Raw genomic sequence first — 16,567 nt, 5'->3', positions numbered from 1 at the left:
TCGCATATCATCTAAAGTATAAGATTCTACAAGAGCTGAAAATTTATGCTATCTCTAAGGACTTCACCGAACCTCGCTTCTCCCTGAGACCTTTAGGCTCGAAAAATACCCTGGGGTCCGCATATGTCCCCCCTACCCTATCCCACAAGGCGGAAAACTGCCCAAAGTTGAACTGGATGCTTTTGTGATGCACCGTGTGGAACTGGTCGCTATTGTCATCTGCGGAAGGGCAAAGAATGAGCACATGGACAGCGTTACAGCACAGCATTGGAGAAACAGAAGGGGTGAAGGACAGGAGACTTACGGAGTAGAAAGGTCCAGATGTTGCTGATGAAAAAGACAACAAGGTGTCCCACATCCGACATGGGGAAGAGGAAACTGTAGGCGTAGACGGGCAGGCTCATGATCCACCCCTCGATCGGCTCAAAGGCGTACGCGGCAAACGGCGTTGGGATGACATACCTAGAGGTATCCACGATGTAAGGGTTAGCAAGAGGTTCTCAACCTTGACAACATTGGTGACTGGGTGCCCAGTCCAGGGTCCTCACATGTGGTGCTGGTAATGCGACAGCTTAAACAACATAGGATGATGAAAAGCCCTGTGTAGCCAATACATGCACGTATCGCTAAATAGCGCAAAGAGCGGGTACTGTGCCACCTCGTACCAAGTGCTGCCCGTCCCGAACGGGTAGATCTTGGCCCACCCGCGCACCTGGGCCATAAAGATAGGCACCGTCAGCACGTTGATGATGAGCAAGGCGGTCAGGGAGGCCGTGATCTCGGCGCGAATCTGGTTGGGTCGGTACTTGGGCTGCTTCTTCTGGGTCTGGTCAAAGTTGAGATAATAGCAGACGGTGCCGAAGAGGAAGTAGAAGAAGGTGCTGGAGATCCAGGTTAGGAAGAAGATGCTGAGGCTCTGGCGCCATATGCCATCTCGTTGCCAGAGGCGTGGGTCTGCCGCAAGGTGACAAAGCCATGCCCTGCTCTTGTCGATAATAACGCCGGAAGCTTGTGGAGACGGTGATGGTATCCACCAGTCTGGATGGGTCGTGTTGGAGACTCCCGCGCCACAGGTGGCCTGGGCTAGCCGAAAGGCCGAGCGGTAAACGTTGTCCAAGAGGACTGGGTCGAAATGGTTGAGGACTGTTTCCATTGTCGTTTCGTCAACGCCCTTGGTAGGTTGTTTGTAACTAGCACAGAGCTGGCTTGGGAGGAGGATAGTCAAGGGGGAAAGTCTGATTAATATTGGGAGGCGGCGGCAGGTGCGTCCATCTTGCGGTCAACGAGGTACCGCTGAGTACTTTGTGATTTCTTTTGCCTGTGGAGTTGATCGTCTGATAACCCATCCATCTAGACCAAACATAGACAGTCATCAACTACACTTGTAGACGTGTCAGTGCCACCAGAGCTGAATATTTAGTTTCGGGTTTTGTTTGAGACATGCAGGACCCGCAACAACAAAAGTCTCGGGAGATCATCAATGAGTTGGACCAGGCGGTCTGGGCCCGACGATGAGCCCGACGGTGGAGGTCGTAGTTACTTGTGATCTGCCACACAGGTGGGTAATATAAGACAATAGAGGGCGTGTTGAGACTTTGAGTAAAACATTCCGTCGGTAATTAACGTTAACTTAACCTCCTACCAACACTTGACATCGGCAACTTTGTGCACACGCACAGACTCAGTTGCACTGATAGTTCGAGGATGTATGAACCAAGAGCTACCGGCTGGGTGAGCGTGATCATCAATGAGCTTGTTAGCTTTCAGATCATAGCAACCTGCCCGTTGCTGGACTGGTTCGTCTGCATCGCATACGATGATTTTGATTCCTCATTGCTTTCGGCTTCCGAGGCCCTTCTTTCTGAGCCACTCTCTTTTTTTACTTCTCGTTTGCCGACTGTCACGGCCACATCCATCGCAGCTTACTTGGGCTGGGTCGTTTTCCAGGCGTTATTGTACGTCTTTGTTCCGGGACCTCTCCACCAAGCGCCACGAACTCCAGGAGGGAGACGCCTTTTTTACCGGCTGAACGGATTTTGGGCGTGGATTTTGACGCTGGCTATTGCGGCCTATGCCTCTTATGCCGGCTTCCTTGACCCGGCGCTTCTTGCAAAGCACTGGACCACATTATTAGCCACGGCTCTGGTATATTCATCCGCCCTCATCGGCATCTTCTACATCAAGGCCCGTGTTGCGCCCGACGACAAGGGCGACACACTGTTGACCGGCAAGTTCCCCTTTCTTCCTTGACGTGTAGCCGACATAAGACATCTAACACCATCTAGGGCACTTTTGGTATGACCTCTTCAATGGCGGAGAGCTTCACCCGCGAACCGGACAGTTGTTCGACTGGAAGCACTTTAACGCCAGCCGAACGGGTGGGATTCTACTATGGACCTTGATGTACGTACAAAGTTCAATCTCCCTCCATCGACCTGTCCATTTCAGCTGACTGGTTTCACAGCGATCTTTCATTTGCTGCTTTGCAGCACCAGAGATTTGGCTCCGTGACGAATTCAATGATTTTGGCTACTGGATTCCGAGCCATTATTGTTGCAGAATACTTTATCTACGAAGACCTGTGAGTGCAGCCATCTCGAAGCTGGTCAATAGTAACATCTGCGTACCCAAGTGCTAATTCACGGCTGGCGGGCAGATTCTTTGAAACACTCGATGGCGCCCACGAACGTTTCTCATTTTATAGCATTTACGGCTTCACTGTGATGATGCCACATCTGTGGACCTTGCAGACGCAATATCTTGCCTCCCATCCCGTGAAACTTTCCACAGCGACGGTGGCCCTGCTTGTGCTTGGCTTTGCTGTAGGCTGGACCATTAACCACGTCGCCAACGACCAAAAGAACCTTTCACGGCGGACAAACGGGAAATTCCGCATTGGCAGTCAAGAAGCAAAGACTATCGAAGCCAGATATGAGACTGCAGACGGGAAAACACACCGCACTATCCTTCTCTGCTCAGGTAGGTACCTCCCTAGCTACATGATCCCTTTCCCAGGATTTGGCTGCTCCCTAAGAGACTTAACAAAACATGTACTAATCGATACACGTTTGTTGTTCTCACAGGACTCTGGGGCATTGTCCGTCACCCAAATTACATCGGGAGCATCACCTACACATGGGTTGCGTGTTTGACCTGCGGCAGTGGTCATATTCTGCCTTACATGGAAGCCATTCTCGTCGTCACCATGTGTGTGCACCGCTGTTTCCGCGACGAGGCACGATGCAAAGCCAAATATGGGAAAGCATGGGCTGAGTATTGTGAGCGTGTCAAGTGGCGTCTGGTTCCGGGGATCTTTTAAAATGATCGGGAGGAGGAGGGAGGAAAAGAGGAAGGCAGCTGAATAAACGCCTGACAAATTTTGTATTATTCGGTAATTAGTAGCCATGACCTTTGATGCTTCCTTAGTCAAATTGGTACATACCTAAGATACCTAAGCACGCCGGTGGGAAAACAGATCTGTTTCGCAATTGTTTGGTAATTAATACGAGGCTAAATAATTACCTTATGACCAAATCTCAACTTTTCAGGAAGGACACGGAAACCACCCGGAAGCTGTCCAAGCAAGTTATCTGAACTTTCATCTACCTAGGTACTTTCATTTACCGCCGCATCTTCAGCAAGGCCCAAGCAGCCAGTCTGTAACCCAAAATAATCGCCACCACGATGCCCACATTCCGCCCCTGATCCCCCGTACCAACCCCGTACAGGTCCAACACCGCTCCCCCGTCAATATGACATTGGCCCGGCAGTGATGGGTATCTGCATTGGCATCCCACGCCACAGCTGTACGTCGCCCCGTCAAACTGCGTGACCATCATACCCTGGAAGACATAGCCCTGCGAGTTCCAGTAATGAAAGCCATACTTGTAGAACGCGTTCAGCTTCGCCGGTGGCACTAAGGTCCCCGCAGTCGCGAAGGCGAGGACGTTCAACAAAGCTGTGACCACCAGCGCGCCGACAAAGTTGGGGATGATGGTCACAGACAGGATGACTATCCCCTCAGCGGCCAACAGGTTCAGATACAGCCACGCTATCCACGTGAAAAACGCACCGGCAGACGGGCGACAACCTGCCAGCCAGTAAAACAAAACAGAAAACACAGCGGAGAAGAGAAACAGATAGGGGATCCCCACGACGAAATTGGACAGCAAAAAGGAACCGGGTCCATACAGGCCATTACGGCGGTCCAGACGGAACTGACGATAGTCCTCAATGAAAGCGGGGACATACGTCACGGCCATGAAAGACATGAAGCCACAGCTAACCACCAAAGCGTTGATCAGTAGCTGGATCGAGTCCTGGTCGTCGCGGTCCATCTGCAGCCAGACAGTGCCCGCCAACAGACCCAGCCCTGCGTACATGGCTAGCCGCAAGGTGTATGCCAAGCCATCGCGGTACGACTTGACGAAGCTTCGGTGGATGAGAACCACCAGACGGGTCAGAAACGGCGGATTAGACCCGGGGCCTGAAGGGGTGAGACCAGTGAGACCAGCGAGTCCTGGCACGAGCTTGACCGAGGCAGTCACTGCAGCGGCGGTTTGTTGGCGGAAGGACGAGCTGTGCCAGCAAGACGCGAGCTCGGCCACGCGCTTGCGCTCCGAGACCGCGGCTTCGTTTTGGGCTTGGGCAAAATCCGTGTTCACCAACTCGAGCAGGAAGTCGGCCGGGTTCATTCGCTCCGGGACCGTCACGCCGATACTGGCGTAGTAGTCCACCAGCTGGCTGATGGGGCCGAAGTAGTGGGGTTTGCCGGCTGAGAGGAGGAGGAGTTTGTCGAAGAGGTTGAAGGTGGAGGTGGACGGCTGGTGGATGGAGCACACGACGATCAGACCTGTTTGCTTTGCAAGCTGTTTGAGGTAGCTGACGACGTGGCAGCTGGCCATCGAGTCGAGGCCGCTCGTGGGCTCGTCAAGAAAGAGGATGCCAGGGCCTGTGACGAGTTGCTTGGCCACGGTCAGGCGTCGTTTCTGACCATGTGATATGCCGGTCCCCACGCGCTGGGTCGCCAAGCTGCTGAGACCAAAGGACGCCAGCAGCGTGTCGATGCGCGCTTCGGCCTCGGCCTCGGCCCCAGGCCCCCCACGAGGGACGCCCGCGAGACGAGAGGCAAAGTGGAGCGTCTCTCTCACGTTCAGCGCGCCGATGAAAATGTCGTGGTCTTGGGCGAACGACGTGACGTGGCGGAAGACGTTGATCGGCAGCTCAACGCCGTTCACGAGGACTTGCCCCGTAACCTGGGCTGCCTTGATGGGGCGTTGGGCAAGCACATTTAGGAATGTGGTCTTGCCGCACCCCGACGGGCCCATGACAGCGCAGCATTCACCTGCAGATAGTTAGTTCATGCTTAGTACTCCGTGCCTAGCCATCCTTGATTGGTAAAAATGGGGGATGGTAACCAACCAGCTTGCATGATTCCCTCAACATTGTCAACGAGCGTCTTGGGCTGGCCGGTCTTGCCCTCCTTGACGGTGACTGTCAGCCCGCTCCATGATAGCGTTTCCACTGGGGCGTTGAGAAGCCGCTTCTCGGCGATAGGAAGTTGTTCGGGGTCCATCGCCAATCGTTTCGGTCCCCGGAAGAGAGAGTATCGTATGGTTCCAGTCTTGCAGTTGCGAGATTGGATTCGGAGACGGAGATGGGTTGCCTTCTTCAAACGAAGGGAGTCGAGGGACCCAAAAAAGCAACTCTGCGAGGATCATGACTGAAAGTCACGACGGCTCGTGAGATAGTTAACATTTTCTTTTATTTTCTAGGCTATTGGCCCTTGGTCTAAAGCCCGCTAGCAAGAGTGAATCATGAGATCTTGGTTGATAGCCGATCATGCTAGATTGGGTAAGTCTAGCAATAAGCTTTCTGAGACTCTGAGTCTCTGACCGCCTCAAAATGATACGATCGTGGATCCACCAAGACCCACGTCCGTTGAAGTTTAAACATCAAACACTGTTGGGGTGAAAGAATGTAAGACATGGCTAAATGACAGTGTAGGCAGACCTTCGGACTTCCAAATGCGGAAGTTAGACGGGTGACAATAGAGAACATTGAAGATGTCGAGTTGCAACATCATGACCACATCGTCAGTTGTCTTAGGTAGCTGCCGAGGTAATTGCAGCATTTTGCCGAGCGTGGCGAAAGGTTTCGTAGCAATATCAACCGTGGCTCCAGCAATTCAACCCGGGCGCCCTACCTCCACAGGGAACCTGCTCTACATCAGCCGCTAGGTTGCCCGAGAAACGTCCCCCCATGTCCAAAGGCGGTAGTCGGCCCGGACCCTGAACTCGAGAGTTGGTGCCTCGCTGATCCCAACGTTCTGATCGACAAGTTGGTTGAGACTAGGTACCATACCGCACGGGCTCGTTCCTGCCGTTGTCATGGAGTTTCACTGGAACCACGGCAGGAGGGGGTTTCTCCGGGACATCGGGGGAAAGTAGGTAGGTAGGTAATTAGCTCTTTCCGCCACGGCTTCTTCAGCGACAAATATTACAATATCCACGAGCTGTAATTACACGCGGATAGCAACAGCATGTCTGAATGGCATTCCAAGTCGACAATGAATCAACCCCACCCCTAGCGTTTGCGTCCCGCACTATCTCCCCTTCTGCATCGCGGGTTGGTGTAAAAAAAAAGGGCCGAACGCCGAGACAGTTCCAGCTGTACCTCGCCCAACCTACAAACTCCGAGCAAATACCCGACCCCGTCGTACTAAAATTCGGTGTTTCACTTTTCGGGTCCAGCCCCCTGTTGGGCGCGAGGGACTTGGGCAGTGGGAGTGACCCGAGGTCGGTTAGTCAAAGTAGCTTGAGGCCTGCCGTTGACAGGCGGAGCAACACGAGGTCCGGTACCGGTATTGACAGTCGAGGTAGCTCGGGGTCCGGCACCACCGGCAGCTTGGGACCCAGAAGCGGCCGCCTGCGGGCCCGGTTTCAGAGGGGTCTCCTTACCCCCAAACATCATAACCATCCGTTTCAGCGTCCCCTCGTACTGCGGCGAGCCTGACACGGTGAAAGACGGGGTCGGCTTGACCTTTCGGTTGCCACGCCGCACACCTCTCTTCTTTTTGGGGTTGCCCTCATGGTCCACGCCCGCGTTGATCAGGGCAATCGGCCGGCCTGACCGGGTGAGTTTGGCTTGTCTGCGGGTCAATCTGCGGCCGGTGCTTGTTGTGACCTCTGAAACGTGGGGTTAGTATAATTCTTTTAATTTGACAAGCCGGGTTGAGAAACTCGCCTTCATCAAGATATTGCTTGTGCCTTGCGGCGTCGTATCGATAGCGGGCCACGGTGGTGCCCAACCACATAGAGGAGGAGCCGGGCATTGTGCACTGGAGGAGGTCTTGGTGGTGTTTAATGGCCATGATCCCTTCCATCTTGGATTCGCATAACTTGGAGGCTGCGTCTATGATGCGGTGTGCGTGCGAAGGGCGCTTGCTCGATGGTATGCCATAGACCTATATCAAAGAGCTCTTGTTGTTAGTACTCTACCTACCTACCTTAAGGCATAAATATGAGAGGTTGTCTGCCAAAACGGGACTGCAGCCTTCGAATTGGCCAGGGGTATTAGGGTAAAGGCCATCATCACCTGAATATCGCCGTTCATATCGGTGTTGTCAGACGTAGCGTAGTAACCTAGCTGCCCATCTACACAGGGACTGTACTTTAGCTTCCATAGGTTCCATAGGTGGGTTGCTTCATTGCTTACATAGTTCGTCCAGAACGTCCCAGTTACCTGGGGAAAAAGTCCGATCTTGTACTCTAGCTGCGTAGGCGAAGCAATCGGGAATTTCTTCCCAGGTGTTAGGGATCATGATGTAGAACTTGGCGCTAGGCGCCCGCGCAAAGTGGCTTCTCATATATCCTTGAATTTGCCCCTCTGGCGTTAGGAAGTCATATCCACCGCCACCGGGGCGGCCTTTCCGACTGTTATTCGCCATGGCGGCACCGGCAGCGGCACCGGCAGCCATGATTAAAGCTAGGGGGAATTTGGCGGTTTAGGGAATTGTGACGAGGCCGATTAGGCTTGATAGTGGTGTAGCAAACGAATGTCCTGACTTCCCAAGAAGAGGTGAGTGAGATGGTGCATTTATATTACATTAAGACTTTAGCGATGGTTCGATGCGTCGACTGTCGCGGTAATAAATAATTCCAGATGCGTTGGGCCAGGAGGCAGTGAACATGGCCCAGGACGGGTCACCATTGTTTTAGCCAAGACTCATCGGTTTGGGGCTTCGTGATGGTTCAAGACTCCAAGCAAGGCCTTTAACAAAAGGCCGCTGGAATTGAGGATCGAGACTCTGCCATACTAGAGGTAGGAGTTATGCTTTTGGCCGTCTTGGGAGCGGCCCGTCAAAGAGGCAGTGCTGACTCCTGAGTGCCCGAATCCTGCGCTCGCTCTGGCCTGGCAGCGAGGGGCCGGGCTGGAAGCTCAGAGCTGGAATACTCAGGAGCCAGCGGCACGGGTGCCCAGCCCCCAATGTGGAATTGCTCTCCAATGGAATGTTGATTCCATGTTTGGCCGCATTCAACGACCTTGCTATCATCAAGTACTTTCATTAATTAAGTGTTGACCCTAGGTAATAGATTGGTGTTCGAGAAGCCTAGAAATACGGTAACACTAACATCACTGCACCGCACCCGGAAAACGGTTGGAGCACGTAATTACGCCCCTCACCATGGGTTACTTCGACAAGTATCACCTAGATTCGCGATTCAAGTCGATACGCACGGGTTACCATCCGGGCGACCCGCGCTACCACTATCATGTTGTCGTGGATTGGGACCAACGGCGCACCATCACTGTCGGCACCTCAGAGGAGAAAGACGAGGATTTCGTCTTCGAAGCCCTCAATGAACATATCGATGATCTCCCCGAAGACGTTGTCTGCATCATCATTTCAGATGACTTCGAGCTGCTATCGTCGTTCACCGACTCTGCCAAAGATCGGACCTTAATTCCTTACTACCCCGAGCCTCTCGATTTCCCATCACAGTTGCCAACCATACGCCGCTCGCAACTCACGGAAATCGACCGGTTAGGAGTCCAGACTGATCGCGTCATTTACGAATCCGTGCCTGGGAAGACAAAGCACGCCGTTTTCAAGTATTACATAAACGAAGGCAACACTGCCATGGTCTGGCACGAAATCAACTGCACTTTAAGAATTCCAGTTCACCCAAACATTGTCCCCTTTGACCGCCTTGTTGTTGACTCAGCCGGCCCAGGGTTCCCGGATAAGGTTGTGGGCTTTACCACTCCCTTTATCCCAGGGGGGACGATCAAGGATGACATCAATCGTGTCTTTAAGCTCAAACATCTCAGACATCTTCTAACGGTTCGTACCTCCATCATCTGGTCATGGAGAGAAAACGGAGAGAACGAAGGGCATGCCGCTGACCTCCTTCAGGCTATCGACTATCTCAACCTCAGACTGGGCATAGTCCACGGCGATATCTGCAGCTGGAACCTTCTCATCAACCCGGAGACGGACGAACTCAAGATCTTCGACTTCAATCTTGCCTCCAAATTGGGATGGGAAGGCGACAGGAAGAACCATGGTACGTTTGGCTACGAGGAAGAGCGCAACGATGTCAAGCTGGCCGCCTTCACGCTCTACGAGATCATCACACAGGACTTGTCGTTTCGCGAAGAGCACTACCCGGAAGATCTCGATATCTCCATGGTTTTGCAGAAGGAAGAGTGGGTACGACACCCCGACGTTCGTCTTGAGGAAGGCATCGAGGTCTCTGAGTATCGACGCGTTCTTGAGGACTGGGTCGAAACTCGGAAATTGGTTGATGCCCAGATGAAGGACTACAAGCAAGCGCCTGACTTTATCGACTGGCCTTCTTCACCACCTCGCTTTCCGATCTTGGACGACGAGGAGTGGGCTAGTTTTGGTGGTCGGTATCGAATGCGACAGATGTTGATTAAACGCGGTGAACCGTTCATTAAATGGTATGTAATTCATTGGCTTTCCACCAGAGATCTTGAATATGTTCTAATGCTTGAAGATAGGGTGCGTCCGCCCTCTGTCGATCTCCCTCTTCCAGAGGGTCAGCGCCTCCTTGCCACTGGAGAGGTAGTTGGCTAGGTAGCGTAGATAGGTGGTAGCGTGTTGGTTACTACTTGAGGCTGAAGGATCAGTCGTCGGATCCAGCCGTGGCGTGGCTGTGGCCTTTGAACATGTAACCAACACACATCAACACGCAAAAAGTTACGGCAGGGCTTTCTCACAAGCTTGTTCCTTCGCGGCCATGATGAATTTTGCCAAAGCCGTGTAAATTTCACCTGCGCATGGAGTGAAGATAGGATCCAGGTCTAGCGTTCAAGGTCTCCTCTTGTCCTTGGCAATTGCAGCACCGACGCGGCGCCGATTCCACGGTTGACTGCTGCGGCTAGACGCTCACGAGAGTAACATTAAGGATAATACGGTCACGAAAAGCCATCACGACTTGCAGATGTGTATGAATGTACGTCCAATCATTGCGGCCCTTCCCACGGCGGAAAAAGGGAAGAACCGCACCCAAGATCGAGCGCCAGGAAGAGTGAAAAGAATCCCACTCCCCGTCTCTCTCCATTCTGTTCGAAAACCTACGACTTGCGTCCTGGGTCACAAGGACCTCCGAAATCGCATTTGGATCTAGTTCCGAGAATGTGAAAATTTGCGTTGTTCATGGAGAGGAAAAAGGGAAAGAAAGAAACGGCGCGAAATTTTCTGGTGGTTTTGAATGAACCTGAGTGGGGCGCGTCATGGGTTTGTGTGGCTCAACGCATTTGTGGCTGGTGGAACTGTGGCGCAGGCTGGGCGAGCTCGGCTTATAACCCCTGTGGTTGAATCAAGGAAGCCGCTAGCAGCCGAGCTAATTTGAGACAACCCATTCTCCACCAACGTCGGTCGACCCGCGGAATTTCCAACCTAAGAGGATTTATTGTCGTTCGCTCGTCACTGAGGCCCTCCCCAATTCCACACACAGCTCCTAGATTCCTATCCTTACCCAACATGAGCGTTGCGCCGACAGTCCCCCGGTTCCTTCTTCCACGGCTGAGCTGGGCTGGCCCGCTTTCGGCGAATCCCGGTTTCCAGGGAGCTCCGGCAGCTATCCTCAACCAAGCAAGGGGTGCAAGCAAGACGGCAACATGGCAGCAAGACCAGAGACGGTCAATTTACTACAATGGACATCATATGAACAAGGCAACGCCGCTACGGGGTAATAATGGTGCCCGACCAGCAAGGAGTCTGAGCAGCATGGTTCGCAACCCAACCTTCCGCCGCTCATTCCACGCCACTGCCCCACGTATGCGAGATCACCACTTCGACACCCTACGCTTTGTGCAGCGCCTCCAAGAAGAAGGGTTCACGGAGGAACAATCGGTGGCTATGATGAAAGTTCTCAACGATGTCATCGAGGAGAGGTAAGACATACCCCTCTTCCTACCTCACAAGAGTCAAGCTAACCCATCTCACTCCCACCCCTCAGCATCCAAAACCTTACACGAACCATGGTCCCCCGCGAAGAAGCCGCCAAAACGACCTACACGCAGAAAGTGGACTTCGCCAAGCTGCGCAGCGAGCTCCTCTCAGCAGACAGCACCGAGTCCAACGCGACACGGGCAGCACACGAGAAGCTAACCAACGACATCACTAAACTCAACGGCCGGTTGCGTGACGATATTGGGCGCACCCAGGCCAGCGTGCGCTTGGATCTGAACTTGGAGAAGGGCCGGATTCGCGAGGAGGCTGTCTCGCAGGAGCTGAAGATCAAGGAGACGGAGACGAAGATTGAGCAGGAGGCTGCTGCGTTGCGTCAGCAGCTGGAACAGGTCAAGTTTCAGACGCTGCAGTGGTTGATGGGGGTGTGCACTGGGTTTGCGGCGCTGCTGCTTGGTGCTTGGCGGTTGTTGATGTGAAGGGGAGGCCGTGTCTGGCGTTTTGCATGGGAGGGACCTGGGGTGATATATGGCGGTACATAGGCGGTGGCAGACACATAGCATGCAATCTGCGGAGCGAGTTGCGATGGTTATCTTGTGCTCGGTTTTTCGCACCAGCTTGAGAGGAGCTTGAGATACAGAAAATGAATGATGTCAACGCAGCGGAATCACGGCCCAGCGCAAATCAAATCAGAGGCGGGTGAGCAAAGAAAGATCACAGAATTTCAATTCAAGGCGCTAACGTGACAGGAAATAGAGAGTAGACCACCTCGCGGGCCCTAGTATATTCCCCCACCCTGGACCATTGATATACAAAAGCGACTGCCTTTCCCTGGCAGCCGCATATAGGGGTAAGAAAACAAGCCATCTAAGGCTGAATGAAGCCCAGGCTTGGAGAAGAGAAAACGGTGGGTGAATTGGTGTTGTGTTGCATGGTATCGTATGTGCGCGAGGTGACGTCCCCCTTCCTTTTGTCCCATCCAGTGATGCACGCCGTCTCCGATCGAGGGAAAAAGAATCTCAATAACTCGTGGCCGCCCAGGTCCCCCCGTGCGTTACCCATTGATTCATTCGTTCATTTTATTTTTCTTGAAACTATACGCTGACCCCGATCCAAGGCGTGAGGGGATGGAAAGAGAAAAGAAATTCGTTGAGGAAACCTGTTCAGGTGGCCCGATGTCAGCGACGAACTTGGGAGGAAGAGAAGTCAAAGCAGAAGAACAACGGGCCAGCAAAACAGGAAAATCGGAACGGACCTCCTAAGCCTCGATGATGGTACGGGCAGCGTTGTACATGGCGTGCAAGTCGCGAGTGGCCTTGGTACAAACGCCAGCGGGACCGTGGCAGGTGGCATCACGCTTCCAGCAAGGCATGCCAAGGAACTCACGACACCAGCCTATCTCAAACTGGCGCGCCTTCAATGAGCTGCCCTCATCAATGGCGTTGATGACGGCCGCGGCGGCCCGCTTGGCCTTCCAGCACGCCTGGCCCTCGTTGGTGCAGCGCTTGACCTGCTCGAGCGCCTCGGCAGTTTCGTCGCGCTTCCAGCACGAGGAGCCGGTGAAACGGGTGCAATACCGGTCGGGCTCGGGCTCGGCCTCGGCCTCGGGAGACGCCTCGCGCTTGTCGATGGAGGCGTTGTGGTCGGCATCTTCAACCGGTGCAGGCTCCAGGGCGGCCTCGCGCTTGTTCTTCTTCCAGCACGGCTGGCCGAGGAAATCGGTGCACCACGGCTCAGGCGCACGCTTGACTCGGTCGGGAACGACCGGGGTGACCGGGGTGACCGGGGCGCTGCGGCGGGTCCAGCATGGCTGGCCGTGGGCCTCGGCGCAGAAGGGTTCGGCCTCTGGGTTGGGATTGGCCTCACGTTTCCTGCACGGCATGCCGAGGAACTGGGTGCACCAGGGCGAAGCCTCGCGCTGGACCTTGTTGGGGATGTCATCACGCTTGGTGTGGGTGGCAGCGGCTTCCTCGTTGGCGCCCTCGCCCTTGAAGCCGAGCGCCTGGTAAAAGGCGGCCGGGTTGTCGTGCGAGGCAGCAATGGCTAGGGCAAGCTCGCGGAGCTGGCGGGCGGCGATCACGGAGGTCTCGCCCTCGGTGATGTCGCGGGTGACGAGGTTGTGGTTCTCTTGGATAGCGTTGGAGAAGGCGGTGGTTGCGCGCTTGACGGTGTTGCAGGCCTGGCCATCGGCCTCGCAGTAGCTCTTGTCAAGGTCGGAGGTCAGCGCCGCGGCGTCGACCGAGGCGGCAACCGCCAGGATCGTAATTGGGAGAGAGAACTTCATGATGTGCGCCGGTTGTTGAAGGCTAGGGGGAAGAGAAGATGGTAGTCAAAGAAGGCGGAGGGGGGGTGGGTATATATGAAGATGGAGTACCGGAACAGACTGGAAGTGTGGTTAGATGAGTCTCCTATTATCTTTTTCAGGCGATGAGGACCGTTGGAGAGACCGTTTGCTTGTTGCGGTGGAGAGAAGAAGGGAATTGTACGTTTAAGGTTGAGCATCATGATGTTCTTATAGACGGGTTGTGTGGTGGCCTTCGGTCTATATAGAGGTGGTCGCGTTTATTGTGTCAATAGGCGTGTATAAACTTAGACACGGCTTAGCGACTTACAACCAAACCTCAACGCCAGAAACCCGCCACCTTCAATGCCTCGTCAAAGAGGCCCCTCAAAGTTTGATACGCATTGACAGGGCGAAAAACGAAGTATACCCCCAAGTACCACCACACAGTATCGGCCTGGTGTAAGAGGATCCGTCCTAGCAAAGAACCTATTCAGATCCTAAACCGGTAATTGTTGCCTCCTGAGTGGAAAGGCTCCCTTATTTCAGTGACAAAGCATCCCGCTTCTACGCCCATTTGCGACCGTCCGCGGACACTCTCCGTAGCCCGTAATCATCAGCTCGGGGCCGATCTATGAATGCCCCTCCCGAGGGTGCCGAGGGCCAAGAAGTCGTGATACCCGGCATGGCGGGCGGAGTTGTTTGGTCGTCAAAGCTGGAAGCAAGGGAATACCCCTTTTAGGTGTTTATTCAAACCCCGTTTAGGAAGGTGTGGCTAGAGTTGAATGGCAACCACGACCAACCAGATTCGCAGCTGCCCCAGTATCCCAGCAGAAGTTCCTGCTTAGCTTGTTTGATCAATTCGTTTTCAAAATTTCAAAAGGAGGGTCGTTCCTGGAGCGGGGACCGGTGGGAAGGAGGTCCTCGGGAGGGTTACAGCCTGGGTCGGGCCTGCCACGAGGAAAATGCCCCCGTCCTTAACGGACATTCGCCGCCCCCTCATCTCCGCTCCGCCACCCATTTGTCCGCTAGCATGAAGTTTGCATCGTTGAATTCAGATCGCGGTCGGCAAGGCTTGAATTTGGGAAGGGCGGCAGGGGAAAAGTCCCCTGCATCTTGGAAGTTGGCGATCCCTATCGTTCGCCGGTCTGGTGATCAAAGCAACATGAGCAAGTTGTGTTCTCTTTCTTGGCCTGACGGCTGTCGGTTTTCCAGCTCGTCTCGGGACAGGAGCATTCTTGCGGCGCAAGACTTTTGTTCTCGCCACTGAGCCATGTCATGAAAGAAGTTGTCTAGTTCTTTGGCCCGAGCATGCTTCATTGTTGGTGAATTTCCACGTACGCTTTGGGGGTGGCTTTTGGAGGCAACCGTGGGGTCCATGTACTCGGGTGAGCCTGCTTCTCATTTTCAATCTCGTCAGTCGTGCCTGCTTGACGCCTTTCCGAGGGCTCTCGGATAGTTCCACAGCATAGAATTTCTCCTTCCCCTCGCGTCGGTCTACAAGAATTTCCCAGATCTGCCCCCACTATCGACCCAGGGCTAAGGTTTTATGAATTTCGGGTTTCCCGGCACTCTCTGTAAGCGAGTTTGCAATCAGAATGGTCCAGAAGCCTTATTCTGAACCCCTTATGGGTTATCAAGCTCCTCGGTTACCGTTAAGCAAACTTACCAACGCCCTAGTGGCGTTCGCAGAACACGTTTGTACCCTGACATTGCAGCAAAAGCTGTGTAAACGCCATGTAGAGAGCTGCTGATTATCTTTATTTCCTTCATTCTTCCACTGTGTCGGAGGCAGACCCGTTGGACAAGGCCTCAAAGCAGGGAGATTTCTCGCTGCAAGACCCTTCCGTCTTCCGTCATCGACGGATCAGCTGATCTTGGAGGGGGGACGAAAGAGGTCCATCCCAGTATGGTAATGGCCTTTCTCAAGGGCCATGATTCGAGCTCGAGAACTGTCAGGATGCTTCAGGAGAATAACAGGAAACAGCTAGGTGAGGCGATGGGAGTGTAATCGGCATCGGCTAATTATTCGAAAAGAGTTGTTTTATAATTCCCTTCTCACCTTAAAATTCTTAAACGTGTATTGAAGCCAAAACACCCTGTTTACACCGAAAGACACATCAAGGCTACTGAAGAAAACCAAGATGAACCGGTTCACATCTCCCTTGCCATCCACGGCCATATGCCAAACGGGATAGATTCAAAACAGCCACAGAATGCCTTGCCTCGCACCCGCAGACATCCAACAACTCACTCCCCTTCACGGAATACAAGGAAAGCCACGTTACCGTATACGGCTATGTATATCCCTCCCTACCACCCATTTTTCGGCCCCGCAGTTGGGCATCGGCACCGGTGCCGCAACCCGGCCTGGGTATCGAGAAGGTTTTCAAAGGACCCGAGCCGCCGCCTAGAACACACTCGATCCGGCTTGGGTCGCTCGCATACTCCCCTCCTGGTCTCTTCCGTCTTCCATTTCTCGTACCACCATCCTATTCACCTCCCAGCCTTATCGATGTTTGGCCCCTGCATGGGAACCAACTGGTTCCCCTTTTGGACCAGGAGCAGATATTAGCGCCGCAGGCTTTGTGTCGACTCTCTTGGGGTGGGCTCGAGGTTAACGCCGAGGCTTTTCTCTGCTTCTTCGTCTCGAGGCTGGGCTTGAGCTGCCCCCACCCTCCTGGGCATGCCAGAGTTCGCCTGGTAGTATGATTCCCGAGCCTTTTCTGAATTTGATGATGGCCGGCTAGTATATCAAGCCTACGCCCGAAAACTGGGCTTCCGATGACTCGGACATCCGTACACTGAGTATCTAGTGGGATGTTCCCAGCGCCCGACAAGAC

At 53.8% G+C, this 16,567-nt stretch overlaps 7 protein-coding genes across 7 annotated transcripts; 3 read left to right on the top strand and 4 right to left on the bottom strand.

The window, feature by feature from the left end:
- Positions 1–43: 43 nt before the first annotated feature.
- C8A04DRAFT_36256 (uncharacterized protein) lies at positions 44–1,442 on the bottom strand (the record flags this gene model as incomplete). The annotated part of the gene is made up of 4 exons (XM_062783460.1): positions 44–219; positions 305–462; positions 666–1,171; positions 1,383–1,442. The coding sequence occupies 4 exons, from the start codon at positions 1,440–1,442 to the stop codon at positions 44–46; spliced, it is 900 nt and encodes a 299-aa protein (XP_062638270.1).
- A 262-nt stretch (positions 1,443–1,704) lies between these two features.
- On the top strand, positions 1,705–2,585 carry C8A04DRAFT_27395 (7-dehydrocholesterol reductase; the record flags this gene model as incomplete). Its single annotated transcript, XM_062780281.1, has 3 exons — positions 1,705–2,227; positions 2,286–2,403; positions 2,465–2,585. The coding sequence occupies 3 exons, from the start codon at positions 1,705–1,707 to the stop codon at positions 2,583–2,585; spliced, it is 762 nt and encodes a 253-aa protein (XP_062638269.1).
- A 1,035-nt stretch (positions 2,586–3,620) lies between these two features.
- On the bottom strand, positions 3,621–5,575 carry C8A04DRAFT_11064 (P-loop containing nucleoside triphosphate hydrolase protein; the record flags this gene model as incomplete). Its single annotated transcript, XM_062776821.1, has 4 exons — positions 3,621–3,780; positions 3,826–4,739; positions 4,842–5,344; positions 5,422–5,575. 4 exons carry the CDS (start codon positions 5,573–5,575, stop codon positions 3,621–3,623), a joined length of 1,731 nt encoding a protein of 576 aa, XP_062638268.1.
- Positions 5,576–6,735: 1,160 nt separating this feature from the next.
- C8A04DRAFT_27393 (uncharacterized protein) lies at positions 6,736–7,978 on the bottom strand (the record flags this gene model as incomplete). The annotated part of the gene is made up of 4 exons (XM_062780280.1): positions 6,736–7,187; positions 7,246–7,465; positions 7,597–7,655; positions 7,717–7,978. The coding sequence occupies 4 exons, from the start codon at positions 7,976–7,978 to the stop codon at positions 6,736–6,738; spliced, it is 993 nt and encodes a 330-aa protein (XP_062638267.1).
- A 708-nt stretch (positions 7,979–8,686) lies between these two features.
- C8A04DRAFT_36254 (CBL-interacting serine/threonine-protein kinase 16) lies at positions 8,687–10,105 on the top strand (the record flags this gene model as incomplete). Its single annotated transcript, XM_062783459.1, has 3 exons — positions 8,687–9,346; positions 9,419–9,969; positions 10,030–10,105. 3 exons carry the CDS (start codon positions 8,687–8,689, stop codon positions 10,103–10,105), a joined length of 1,287 nt encoding a protein of 428 aa, XP_062638266.1.
- Positions 10,106–11,014: 909 nt separating this feature from the next.
- On the top strand, positions 11,015–11,922 carry C8A04DRAFT_36253 (uncharacterized protein; the record flags this gene model as incomplete). The annotated part of the gene is made up of 2 exons (XM_062783458.1): positions 11,015–11,427; positions 11,493–11,922. 2 exons carry the CDS (start codon positions 11,015–11,017, stop codon positions 11,920–11,922), a joined length of 843 nt encoding a protein of 280 aa, XP_062638265.1.
- Positions 11,923–12,701: 779 nt separating this feature from the next.
- On the bottom strand, positions 12,702–13,727 carry C8A04DRAFT_27390 (uncharacterized protein; the record flags this gene model as incomplete). The annotated part of the gene is made up of 1 exon (XM_062780279.1): positions 12,702–13,727. One exon carries the CDS (start codon positions 13,725–13,727, stop codon positions 12,702–12,704), a length of 1,026 nt encoding a protein of 341 aa, XP_062638264.1.
- Positions 13,728–16,567: the final 2,840 nt, after the last annotated feature.

The sequence above is a fragment of the Dichotomopilus funicola genome, assembly GCF_033296635.1.
Source record: "Dichotomopilus funicola strain CBS 141.50 unplaced genomic scaffold C8A04scaffold_20, whole genome shotgun sequence".
Classification (NCBI taxonomy): domain Eukaryota; kingdom Fungi; phylum Ascomycota; class Sordariomycetes; order Sordariales; family Chaetomiaceae; genus Dichotomopilus; species Dichotomopilus funicola.
This window is presented reverse-complemented; position numbering and strand designations above follow the sequence as displayed.